This window comes from Carcharodon carcharias, chromosome X (genome assembly GCF_017639515.1).
Source record: "Carcharodon carcharias isolate sCarCar2 chromosome X, sCarCar2.pri, whole genome shotgun sequence".
NCBI lineage: Eukaryota > Metazoa > Chordata > Chondrichthyes > Lamniformes > Lamnidae > Carcharodon > Carcharodon carcharias.
This window is the reverse complement of record NC_054507.1, coordinates 12,243,860-12,258,309: the sequence shown is the minus strand read 5'-3', so window position 1 is coordinate 12,258,309 and position 14,450 is coordinate 12,243,860. Positions and strand designations below refer to the sequence as shown.

Sequence of the window (14,450 nt, the reverse complement as noted above, 5' to 3'; positions counted from 1 at the left end):
CCTGAATATTCCTCACTGCACTCTCTACATCCTGAATATTCCTCTCTGCACTCTCTACATCCTGAATATTCCTCACTGCACTCTCTACATCCTGAATATTCCTCACTGCACTCTCTACATCCTGAATATTCCTCACTGCACTCGCTACATCCTGAATATTCCTCACTGCACTCTCTACATCCTGAATATTCCTCACTGCACTCTCTACATCCTGAATATTCCTCACTGCACTCTCTACATCCTGAATATTCCTCACTGCACTCTCTACATCCTGAATATTCCTCACTGCACTCTCTACATCCTGAATATTCCTCACTGCACTCTCTACATCCTGAATATTCCTCACTGCACTCTCTACATCCTGAATATTCCTCACTGCACTCTCTACATCCTGAATATTCCTCACTGCACTCTCTACATCCTGAATATTCCTCACTGCACTCTCTACATCCTGAATATTCCTCACTGCACTCTCTACATCCTGAATATTCCTCACTGCACTCTCTACATCCTGAATATTCCTCACTGCACTCTCTACATCCTGAATATTCCTCACTGCACTCTCTACATCCTGAATATTCCTCACTGCACTCTCTACATCCTGAATATTCCTCACTGCACTCTCTACATCCTGAATATTCCTCACTGCACTCTCTACATCCTGAATATTCCTCACTGCACTCTCTACATCCTGAATATTCCTCACTGCACTCTCTACATCCTGAATATTCCTCACTGCACTCTCTACATCCTGAATATTCCTCACTGCACTCTCTACATCCTGAATATTCCTCACTGCACTCTCTACATCCTGAATATTCCTCACTGCACTCTCTACATCCTGAATATTCCTCACTGCACTCTCTACATCCTGAATATTCCTCACTGCACTCTCTACATCCTGAATATTCCTCACTGCACTCTCTACATCCTGAATATTCCTCACTGCACTCTCTACATCCTGAATATTCCTCACTGCACTCTCTACATCCTGAATATTCCTCACTGCACTCTCTACATCCTGAATATTCCTCACTGCACTCTCTACATCCTGAATATTCCTCACTGCACTCTCTACATCCTGAATATTCCTCACTGCACTCTCTACATCCTGAATATTCCTCACTGCACTCTCTACATCCTGAATATTCCTCACTGCACTCTCTACATCCTGAATATTCCTCACTGCACTCTCTACATCCTGAATATTCCTCACTGCACTCTCTACATCCTGAATATTCCTCACTGCACTCTCTACATCCTGAATATTCCTCACTGCACTCTCTACATCCTGAATATTCCTCACTGCACTCTCTACATCCTGAATATTCCTCACTGCACTCTCTACATCCTGAATATTCCTCACTGCACTCTCTACATCCTGAATATTCCTCACTGCACTCTCTACATCCTGAATATTCCTCACTGCACTCTCTACATCCTGAATATTCCTCACTGCACTCTCTACATCCTGAATATTCCTCACTGCACTCTCTACATCCTGAATATTCCTCACTGCACTCTCTACATCCTGAATATTCCTCACTGCACTCTCTACATCCTGAATATTCCTCACTGCACTCTCTACATCCTGAATATTCCTCACTGCACTCTCTACATCCTGAATATTCCTCACTGCACTCTCTACATCCTGAATATTCCTCACTGCACTCTCTACATCCTGAATATTCCTCACTGCACTCTCTACATCCTGAATATTCCTCACTGCACTCTCTACATCCTGAATATTCCTCACTGCACTCTCTACATCCTGAATATTCCTCACTGCACTCTCTACATCCTGAATATTCCTCACTGCACTCTCTACATCCTGAATATTCCTCACTGCACTCTCTACATCCTGAATATTCCTCACTGCACTCTCTACATCCTGAATATTCCTCACTGCACTCTCTACATCCTGAATATTCCTCACTGCACTCTCTACATCCTGAATATTCCTCTCTGCACTCTCTACATCCTGAATATTCCTCACTGCACTCTCTACATCCTGAATATTCCTCACTGCACTCTCTACATCCTGAATATTCCTCACTGCACTCTCTACATCCTGAATATTCCTCACTGCACTCTCTACATCCTGAATATTCCTCACTGCACTACTTACATCCTGAATATTCCTCACTGCACTCTCTACATCCTTAATGTTCCTCACTGTGCTACCTACATCCTGAATATTCCTCACTGCACTCTGTACATCCTGAATATTCCTCACTGCGCTCCCTACATCCCGAATATTCCTCACTGCGCTCTCTACATCCTGAATATTCCTCACTGCGCTATTTACATCCTGAATATTCCTTACTGCACTCTCTGCATCCTGAATATTCCTCATTGCACTCTCTACATCCTGAATATTCCTCTCTGCACTCTCTGCATCCTGAATATTCCTTACTGCGCTCTCTACATCCTGAATATTCCTCACTTCGCTATTTACATCCTGAATATTCCTCACTGTACTCTCTGCATCCTGAATATTCCTCATTGCACTCTCTACATCCTGAATATTCCTCTCTGCACTCTCTACATCCTGAATATTCCTTACTGCACTCTCTGCACCCTGAATATTCCTCATTGCACTCTCTACATCCTGAATATTCCTCTCTGCACTCTCTACATCCTGAATATTCCTCACTGCACTCTCTACATCCTGAATATTCCTTACTGCACTCTCTGCATCCTGAATATTCCTCTCTGCACTCTCTACATCCTGAATATTCCTCACTGCACTCTCTACATCCTGAATATTCCTCACTGCGCTATTTACATCCTGAATATTCCTCACTGTACTCTCTGCATACTGAATATTCCTCATTGCACTCTCTACATCCTGAATATTCCTCTCTGCACTCTCTACATCCTGAATATTCCTCACTGCACTCTCTACATCCTGAATATTCCTTACTGCACTCTCTGCATCCTGAATATTCCTCATTGCACTCTCTACATCCTGAATATTCCTCTCTGCACTCTCTACATCCTGAATATTCCTCACTGCACTCTCTACATCCTGAATATTCCTCACTGCGCTACTTACATCCTGAATATTCCTCACTGCACTCTCTTCATCCTTAATATTCCTCACTGCACTCTCTACATTGTGAATATTCCTCACTGCACTCTCTACATCCTGAATATTCCTCACTGCACTCTCTACATCCTGAATATTCCTCACTGCGCTATTTACATCCTGAATATTCCTCACTGTACTCTCTGCATCCTGAATATTCCTCATTGCACTCTCTACATCCTGAATATTCCTCTCTGCACTCTCTACATCCTGAATATTCCTTACTGCACTCACTGCATCCTGAATATTCCTCATTGCACTCTCTACATCCTGAATATTCCTCTCTGCACTCTCTACATCCTGAATATTCCTCACTGCACTCTCTACATCCTGAATATTCCTCACTGCGCTATTTACATCCTGAATATTCCTCACTGTACTCTCTGCATCCTGAATATTCCTCATTGCACTCTCTACATCCTGAATATTCCTCTCTGCACTCTCAACATCCTGAATATTCCTCACTGCACTCTCTACATCCTGAATATTCCTTACTGCACTCTCTGCATCCTGAATATTCCTCATTGCACTCTCTACATCCTGAACTTTCCTCACTGCACTCTCTACATCCTGAATATTCCTCACTGCGCTACTTACATCCTGAATATTCCTCACTGCACTCTCTACATTCATAATGTTCCTCACTGTGCTACCTACATCCTGAATATTCCTCACTGCACTCTGTACATCCTGAATATTCCTCACTGCGCTCCCTACATCCCGAATATTCCTCACTGCGCTCTCTACATCCTGAATATTCCTCAGTGCACTCTCTTCATCCTTAATATTCCTCACTGCACTCTCTACATTGTGAATATTCCTCACTGCACTCTCTACATCCTGAATATTCCTCACTGCACTCTCTACATCCTGAATATTCCTCACTGCGCTATTTACATCCTGAATATTCCTCACTGCGCTATTTACATCCTGAATATTCCTCACTGTACTCTCTGCATCCTGAATATTCCTCATTGCACTCTCTACATCCTGAATATTCCTCTCTGCACTCTCTACATCCTGAATATTCCTTACTGCACTCTCTGCATCCTGAATATTCCTCATTGCACTCTCTACATCCTGAATATTCCTCTCTGCACTCTCTACATCCTGAATATTCCTCACTGCACTCTCTACATCCTGAATATTCCTCACTGCGCTATTTACATCCTGAATATTCCTCACTGTACTCTCTGCATCCTGAATATTCCTCATTGCACTCTCTACATCCTGAATATTCCTCTCTGCACTCTCAACATCCTGAATATTCCTCACTGCACTCTCTACATCCTGAATATTCCTTACTGCACTCTCTGCATCCTGAATATTCCTCATTGCACTCTCTACATCCTGAACATTCCTCACTGCACTCTCTACATCCTGAATATTCCTCACTGCGCTACTTACATCCTGAATATTCCTCACTGCACTCTCTACATTCATAATGTTCCTCACTGTGCTACCTACATCCTGAATGTTCCTCACTGCACTCTGTACATCCTGAATATTCCTCACTGCGCTCCCTACATCCCGAATATTCCTCACTGCGCTCTCTACATCCTGAATATTCCTCACTGCGCTATTTACATCCTGAATATTCCTCACTGCACTCTCTGCATCCTGAATATTCCTCATTGCACTCTCTACATCCTGAATATTCCTCTCTGCACTCTCTACATCCTGAATATTCCTTACTGCGCTCTCTACATCCTGAATATTCCTCACTTCGCTATTTACATCCTGAATATTCCTCACTGTACTCTCTGCATCCTGAATATTCCTCATTGCACTCTCTACATCCTGAATATTCCTCTCTGCACTCTCTACATCCTGAATATTCCTTACTGCACTCTCTGCACCCTGAATATTCCTCATTGCACTCTCTACATCCTGAATATTCCTCTCTGCACTCTCTACATCCTGAATATTCCTCACTGCACTCTCTACATCCTGAATATTCCTTACTGCACTCTCTGCATCCTGAATATTCCTCTCTGCACTCTCTACATCCTGAATATTCCTCACTGCACTCTCTACATACTGAATATTCCTCACTGCGCTATTTACATCCTGACTATTCCTCACTGTACTCTCTGCATACTGAATATTCCTTATTGCACTCTCTACATCCTGAATATTCCTCTCTGCACTCTCTACATCCTGAATATTCCTCACTGCGCTATTTACATCCTGAATATTCCTCACTGTACTCTCTGCATCCTGAATATTCCTCATTGCACTCTCTACATCCTGAATATTCCTCTCTGCACTCTCAACATCCTGAATATTACTCACTGCACTCTCTACATCCTGAATATTCCTTACTGCACTCTCTGCATCCTGAATATTCCTCATTGCACTCTCTACATCCTGAACTTTCCTCACTGCACTCTCTACATCCTGAATATTCCTCACTGCGCTACTTACATCCTGAATATTCCTCACTGCACTCTCTACATTCATAATGTTCCTCACTGTGCTACCTACATCCTGAATATTCCTCACTGCACTCTGTACATCCTGAATATTCCTCACTGCGCTCCCTACATCCCGAATATTCCTCACTGCGCTCTCTACATCCTGAATATTCCTCAGTGCACTCTCTTCATCCTTAATATTCCTCACTGCACTCTCTACATTGTGAATATTCCTCACTGCACTCTCTACATCCTGAATATTCCTCACTGCACTCTCTACATCCTGAATATTCCTCACTGCGCTATTTACATCCTGAATATTCCTCACTGTACTCTCTGCATCCTGAATATTCCTCATTGCACTCTCTACATCCTGAATATTCCTCTCTGCACTCTCTACATCCTGAATATTCCTTACTGCACTCTCTGCATCCTGAATATTCCTCATTGCACTCTCTACATCCTGAATATTCCTCTCTGCACTCTCTACATCCTGAATATTCCTCACTGCACTCTCTACATCCTGAATATTCCTCACTGCGCTATTTACATCCTGAATATTCCTCACTGTACTCTCTGCATCCTGAATATTCCTCATTGCACTCTCTACATCCTGAATATTCCTCTCTGCACTCTCAACATCCTGAATATTCCTCACTGCACTCTCTACATCCTGAATATTCCTTACTGCACTCTCTGCATCCTGAATATTCCTCATTGCACTCTCTACATCCTGAACATTCCTCACTGCACTCTCTACATCCTGAATATTCCTCACTGCGCTACTTACATCCTGAATATTCCTCACTGCACTCTCTACATTCATAATGTTCCTCACTGTGCTACCTACATCCTGAATATTCCTCACTGCACTCTGTACATCCTGAATATTCCTCACTGCGCTCCCTACATCCCGAATATTCCTCACTGCGCTCTCTACATCCTGAATATTACTCACTGCGCTATTTACATCCTGAATTTTCCTTACTGCACTCTCTGCATCCTGAATATTCCTTACTGCACTCTCTGCATCCTGAATATTCCTCATTGCACTCTCTACATCCTGAATATTCCTCTCTGCACTCTCTACATCCTGAATATTCCTCACTGCGCTACTTACATCCTGAATATTCCTCACTGCACTCTCTTCATCCTTAATATTCCTCACTGCACTCTCTACATCGTGAATATTCCTCACTGCACTCTCTACATCCTGAATGTTCCTCACTGTGCTACCTACATCCTGAATATTCCTCACTGCACTCTGTACATCCTGAATATTCCTCACTGCACTCTCTACATCCTGAATATTCCTCACTGCACTTCCTACATCCTGAATATTCCTCACTGCGCTCCCTACATCCCGAATATTCCTCACTGCGCTCTCTACATCCTGAATATTCCTTACTGCGCTCTCTACATCCTGAATATTCCTCACTGCGCTACTAACATCCTGAATATTCCTGACTGCACTCTCTACATCCTGAATATTCCTCACTGCACTCTGTACATCCTGAATATTCCTCACTGCACTCTCTGCATTCTGAATATTCCTCACTGCACTACTTACATCCTGAATATTCCTCACTGCACTCTCTACATCCTAAATATTCCTCATTGCACTCTCTACATTCTGAATATTCCTCACTGCACTCTCTACATCCTGAATATTCCTCACTGCACTATCTACATCCTGAATATTCCTCACTGCACTCTCTACATCCTGAATATTCCTCACTGCACTCTCTACATTCTGAATATTCCTCACTGCACTCTCTACATCCTGAATATTCCTCACTGCACTCTCTACATCCTGAATATTCCTCACTGCACTCTACATCCTGAATATTCCTCACTGCACTCTCTACATTCTGAATATTCCTCACTGCACTCTCTACATCCTGAATATTCCTCACTGCACTCTGCATCCTGAAAATTCCTCACTGCACTCTCTACATCCTGAATATTCCTCACTGCACTCTCTACATCCTGAATATTCCTCACTGCACTCTCTACATCCTGAATATTCCTCACTGCACTCTGCATCCTGAATATTCCTCACTGCACTCTCTACATCCTGAATATTCCTCACTGCACTCTCTACATCCTGAATATTCCTCACTGCACTCTCTACATCCTGAATATTCCTCACTGCGCTACTTATCTCCTGAATATTCCTCACTGCACTCTACATACTGAATATTCCTCACTGCACTCTCTCCATCCTGAAACCTCTTCACCCACTGCACTGCCCCCTCTGCCCTTTCTGGGAGTGCTTGTTTCACTGTGTGGTCTCAGCATTCACTTTCCTCAGGCACAATAGGTATTATACCTGAAAATCCTTAATCTGATATCTCTTTTCTCATATTTGATTTCCCAAATTCCAACAAATTGCACATCTATCAAAATAGTTGGGAAATAACTTGAGCACTGCTGAAAAAAAGAGACATGCTGTCAAAGCGTTTTGTCATGCACTCATCAGGGCAGGTGCAAGGATACAAAATCTCAAAGAGAGCACCACTTTATACTGTATGAAGGAACGATGCTGATTGGTTGGCAAATTGACCATAGGGGACTGTTGCCCTCTGCGCTTTTGTTTAATTCAAAAAAAGTGCAATGCCTGGATGTGTTCCTTTTGCCTGCAGAGGGCAGATCCCTGCACATGAATATATATAGCTTCTAGCAAGCATAAGTGAGCTACATTGCAAGCCCGACTGATAACCTTAAATTGTAATCTTAGTACACTCGGGGTTGTTCTGCAAGTGCTGTCCAATTGCGGAATCACATTTCACATTAGCCATTATGTCCTGAGTTTTGCAAGCACGGGCTGGTTGCGTACGGTTTGAAATTAGTTTGAAAATTTTGAAATCTTCCCTTTGAAATTTGGCATTCTTGCGTCTCTCCTGATGACTCCTTGACAAAAAGCTTCGACAGCATGTCTCTTTTCTCAGCAATACTCGAGTTCTGTACTACCAAATGATGATTAGAAATAACTTTCCTTGTCTGCTAATGTTGAGTGCTATTAATGCTGGGGTAATAAAACTCTTTAGCATTTGACACTCATGGACTTAACATCAACAATTGCTGGTCGGGTGGAGCAGAGGTAGAGTAATGCTCTGTCGAATCTGGTCCTCAGCTCTAATCTCAGGAGGGGTGTTGCTGCTTCAGCAGTGTGACAATGATCTATTTATTGCACCTGACATCTTTGTGGCTTCTTGAACCAGGTTGGTGCTTTGAAGAGATACTTGCTGCTTTGACCAAATGCCTGATGTCACAAAGCAGGAGATCTCCATTTCTGTAGCAAATAAGTACCTTTTTGTGGCATGTGCTTTGACCCACAAGTAACTGTGCTCTGATTGTCCAAATCAAATAGATTGAGACTTCCTCGAGCCAACATGCAGTGGAATATTTCTTCCAAGTTCCAGGCTAGATTTCAAACCAGGTCTCAGGGGTAAAAAGGCCAATGTTTAGTCCAATGGGCTTCAAATGGATAAGCTTCACTGTCTAATTGTTTTTTAACTCTTTATCACTCGCCAGGGATGGCCTTTGCCCTGCTGGCCTCTGTGGCCCCAATCTATGGACTCTACACCTCATTCTTCCCCGTTGTGCTGTACATGCTTTTTGGAACCGGCCGGCATGTGTCCACAGGTAGGGTCTTTATTCCCAAATTGTGCCCTAGTTGAAGTTTATGTCCCAAGATGGCGTCACAGGGTCACAGAGAAGGCTGACCTATACAGACGGAGGTTTCTCCTTATCAGAACAGGCTGGTGGGGCCCTGCCTACTTTAAGGTCACCTGATGTGACAGGTCAGGTTCGGGGCTGCATTATCTGTGTGAGTTGGAACAAATGGAATATGAACTAAAATGGAGCATGAGTAATAGGGTCACCTGGACTTGGTTTGATTGCCTAAGGGGATCAGAGAGGGATTAGCCAGATTTGTTTTCCTCACTTAACTCGGCCATTTGTTAACAAGAAAAACTCAGCTTGTGGCCCTCTGCCAGGTAATGGCACAGATGCTGGTGGGTGAAGTTACTTTATTCTTTCCTGGGAGGTAGGCATCGTTGGCAAGGCCAGCATTTGTTGCCCATCCCTAATTGAGTGGCTTACCATGATATTTCAGTTAAGAGTCAACCACATTGCTGTGGGTCTGGAGTCACATGTAGGCCCGACCAGATAAGGATGGCAGATTTCCTTTCCTAAAGGGCATTAGTGAGCCAGATGGGTTTTGACAACGATGGTTTCATCACCATTACTAAGACTATCTTTTCAATTCCAGATTTATTAATTGAATTTAAACCCATGCCCCCAGGGCATCAGCCTGAGCATCTGGATTACTGGTCCAGTGACATTATCACTACACCACCATCTCCCCTTAGCTATGGTGACTTAACCTTAGTTGGGCACTTAATAGGAATTCCACAGATAAAACAAAATCTCTTTTCATGATTGAAAGGCACAAAATTAGTGAAAGCATAAATCAAATCCTTGTGATCGATGGGGTCTGTTCTGGTGCCAGTGTGGATACTTAGAGAAGAGACAGGCTTAGTTATATTGCCAACTCTCTGACCCCTGCGAGATAAAGATGAATGACCAGTTAGTCAGATTTAGTAACGCTGATTGAGGGATCAGGGAGGTTTTGTGGTGCAATGGGTGGTGACCTTGCCTCTGAGTCAGAAGATCCAGGTTCAGGTCCCACCCCAGGGTTTGATGGCCAAGGAAGTTGTGTTCACAATGTGGACGAACAGGTTGATTATCAGCCTGTAAATCCTTCCAATATGCCTGATGGCAGGCGGTAAGAGCTGGAGGGTTTCCAGCCAAACATAGCCATGGATCAACACAGAAGTCCATTGTCACCAATACACATTTAGAGCATGGTACCTGGAGAAAGAGGGAGGTTGAGGGGTCACTGCTGGCCAGGACACCGGGGAGAACTCCTCTGCTCTTCTTTCACTCCCACCTGAACAAGTAGACTTAAAAAAGACAGCATCGCTGGTAACACAGCACTCTCTGTGTGCTGGCTGCAAGATGGTGAGCTTTGGTCTCTCTCCAGCTTGAAGCACACTGCTTTCCGACTCAGGTGAAAGTGTTACCAATGGGCCGCTTGAAGAGAAAACCAAGCCTAAATTGGAGGGAAGGGTGAGTGTTGGGTTTGCTCTTTGTATCAGTGCTGGTAAGGCCCCGCTCATTACTGTTAACAATACATTCTCCTCTTGCCAGGTACCTTTGCTGGGATTAGTTTGATGACTGGCTCTATAGTCGAGCGCTTGGTACCACGCCAAATGGGATGGAACGTAACAAGCCTGGAAGATCCAGAGCTGGAGAAGCAAAGGATAGCTGTCGCATCAGCAGTGGCCTTTCTCTCAGGGCTTATAATGGTAATAGCTCCAGTGTTTCCTCCTCTTTCAGTTATTCGCCCCCATCCTCCCCAGGAGGTGCTGAGGTTTGCTGGGTCTCGGTTTTGCCAGGTTCCAGCAGTCCTCCTGTGTCTAGCACAACGTGGGACTGAACAGCTGTCAGGCCATCTAACCACGGTAGCATCCTGGCCCTGTTCTCCCCTGATATCCTTAGGTGTACGCTTGCTAGTAGGGGTCACAAGGGATTATAGCCAGAGGCAGGGGACCCATTGCTGATTGTTTGCCTCTCCAGTCCAGTGATACTGAGGCCACTGTGAGGCACATTCTGAGATCAGCTTGTTCACCGTAGATCAGAATTGAAGGTGGGATCTCTCAGTTCCACGGACCATTTCTTTACTGTTACTGCAAGCGAAAATACAATTTAAAAAGTGAAAATAAATTGGCTGGGAGCCCTGCTACTTCCACCGATCTATTTATTTTCACTTTAAGAATTGCTTCATTTCCCTGACAGTTTGCACTGTCCAGGTACAGAACGTCATTTGCATCAAATTTTGATTCCTGGATTTTATATTATTTCCAATGCGCTTGATAAACCAAAACTCTGCTGAAAGATTCCCAAATGGCCTCAGTGATCTTATCCAGCATGCATCACATCAGGAAGAGACAAGTAAGGCCCTGAAGGATTCTGGGCCTAAGCTTCCATGGGGGCCTTTCCGGTTTTCCTTCAGGGTCACGACAGGAGACTGGGAAAGCCCCCATGGAACTTTACGGATGTCTGCTTCGAAAAAGGAAGCAACTCGTTCCCTGTGAAGCGCTTTGAGAGATTTCTGAGAGGTAACATGTTCAATAAGCATGAAAGGCATCAAGCAAGCTGGCCTTGGTCCTTTGCTAAAGCCAACCTTTAATTGCCCACCTTCAGGTCTGATGGAGCAGCCTTCAGCAAGTCTCCCAATGATATTCCCCCTCAGCTAGATCAGAACTAGCCTCCAAACTCTTCCCAGCACTCAACCTGGCTGAGGTTCGAGGCTCATGCAGAAGAGCATGGGGTTTAGGGCTTAAAAGTATAAGTATCACTTCAAGATGCTAGATCTCAGCAGTCCAATGAACTATTGCCAAGTTACAGTTGTGCCATGGAAGCACAGTTGGTAAAATAAAGAGAAGCTCCCCTATAAAATATGCAGATTTTCTTCCTTCACTGTGTACATATTTAAGCCTGGAACTTCTCTGTGAATCAGTGCGTACATGCTCCTAGTCTCAGTTCAGACTCTTCTCTTTCTCTTCCAGATCTGTATGTTTGTCCTGCAGCTGGGGTTCCTTTCCACCTACTTGTCCGACCCAATCGTGAAGGCGTTTACCAGTGGCACTGCTTTCCATGTCACCATCTCCCAACTCAACACCATGCTCGGACTGCGGCTCCCGCGCTTTACTGGACCCTTCACCATCTTTAAGGTTGGCATTTATGCCGGGCGAATGCCCTCGTTTGCCCAGCTGCGATTGAGGTGGATACCTACCCTTATTCAGTGTGCTACCTCCATCCGTGTGGTTTGCGTTTCTGCCGGCACAGGAAAGTGGGTTTCCATGCTGGGGCAAGGGTTGGCATGGAACGGGTATGAGAGGGCATACGGGGTGAGGGGGTGCAAGGAGTGAGGTCTTGATGGCCTAACAGTTTCTAAAACAGCTAGGACAAAGTCCCAGAGAACCAAGGTGGGCCTTCCAACCAGCTGGCCTTGGCACTTGCCTGACCCCTGTGGCTATATATGATTCTCTTCCGGGGTCGGTGGGCCTGATTCTATCTGAATCGCAGTATTCACTCCGCTTATTTCCATGTGAGACATGACAAGCTCAGACATAGGCCACTGGCTTCACTGCTCTATGCTGATGTTTATGGTCCACATGAGCCTCCTCCCACCTTACCTCAACCCACCCCATCAACATATCCTTTCTTCTTCATGCACTTATGTAGCTTCTCTTTAAATGAATCCATGTTAGTTGCTTCAATCACTCCTTGTGGTAGCGAGTTCCACATTCTCCGGTTGAAGAAGTTTCTTTGGAACTTCCTCTTGGATTTATTAGGGATTCTCTCATATTTAATGATCCCAAGTTTTGGGCTATCCCACAAACGGAAACGTAGGGCAGGATTTACGCTACCAAGGTGGATAACTCAAGCCAAGGAACGCTCCCTGCCCACAGACCCACCTCGGTATATAGAGCCCCGTTGTGCCCAATTTCCATTCTGGGGAGGCAGGGGCAGGAGAGAATCAGGCCCACCGACCCCAGAAGAGAATCATATATAGCCACAGGGGTCAGGCAGGCGCCAAGGCCAGCTGGTTGGAAGGCCCACCTTGGTTCTCTGGGACTTTGTCCTAGCTGTTTTAGAAGCTGTTAGTCGATCAAGCCCTCACTCCTTGCACCCCTTCACCCTGCATGCCCCTTCATACCCCCCATGCCTGTTCCATGTCAACCCAAGCCCCCACCATGCCTCCATGCCCCCTTTATGCCATCTCATATTCCCAATGCCACCTCCATAGCCACTCACCCATTATCCACCATGGGCAGACCTCAGGAGCCACATGGAGATGCAAAAAAATTAAACTGCTAGCAATCTACTAGAGCTATTACTTGATACTGAAAAAAACTCCATTCACAAAAACCCATTCAAAGATTTTAAAACCCCTCATGTTAAATTTGTTATAAAAACAAACAAACTGCTAATCAGTAACCATATCAAAGACAAATAATCCTTTAATAGCCTCTTTAAACTATTAATCAAAACAATTACATCTTAAAAACATCTAGGAACTATTTACTACTTGCAGAAGTGCAACTCTGCAATTTCAATTGGTCCCTTTATGTGTCTCTGAGGTTGTGTTGACATTAGACAGGGCCTTGCATCCTTAAATACCAGCTCTAAATTTCTACAGCAAGTTTAATGCAGCAATTTCTTGAAATTCATGGAAGTTAATGGCAAGCATTCATTTTTGCAAGGATAATGGTGGAGCAGTACAAATCATTTAGAAATTTTTGATGATTTGTACTTCACAGCATATATAAACACATTAATCAAAATGTGAACTCAGCTCCCCAACCCACCCGGGCACCCCTCATTAAGATAAGTGCTTTTGTAGCATTTAAAACTCAGCCAAGCATCCATAATGACTAAGTGCCTCATGGGAGAAGTCAATAAGGAACTCTATTGAAACTACAGCCACAGGTGGTAATTTCTTTTCTAACTTACACCAGGTGGCCTGTCAATCAAAGCAGTCCAGGACAGGGTTTTTTAAACTCTAACTGACAGCGTCGGCCTGCTTTTGTTCACGTTTAAAGGGCTGAGAATTCAAAGGACTTCAGATTGTGACACTAAAACAGACCTTATCCACCCTTCAAGAGTGTTTGTGTCTACTCCACAATTTCATGACTCCCACACTGTGGTTTAAGGCCCTTTTTTTAATTCCCTCATGGAATGTAGGTGTTGCTGGCAAGGTCATCATTTGTTTCCCACCCCTAATTTCCCTTGAATTGAGTGGCTTGCCACACTATTTTAGAGAGCAGCTAAGAGTCAACCACATCGCTGTGCCTCTGGAGTGATGT

General features: G+C 44.3%; 1 protein-coding gene across 1 annotated transcript in view; it reads left to right on the top strand.

The window, feature by feature from the left end:
* The window catches only part of slc26a10 (solute carrier family 26 member 10), a 127,494-nt gene that overhangs the window by 54,046 nt on the left and 58,998 nt on the right, over positions 1-14,450 (top strand). The window contains exons 2-4 of the mRNA XM_041180449.1: positions 9,046-9,156; positions 10,726-10,883; positions 12,147-12,311. Coding sequence (XP_041036383.1) covers positions 9,046-9,156; positions 10,726-10,883; positions 12,147-12,311 — 434 coding nt within the window. The remainder of the gene's footprint in view (positions 1-9,045; positions 9,157-10,725; positions 10,884-12,146; positions 12,312-14,450) is intronic.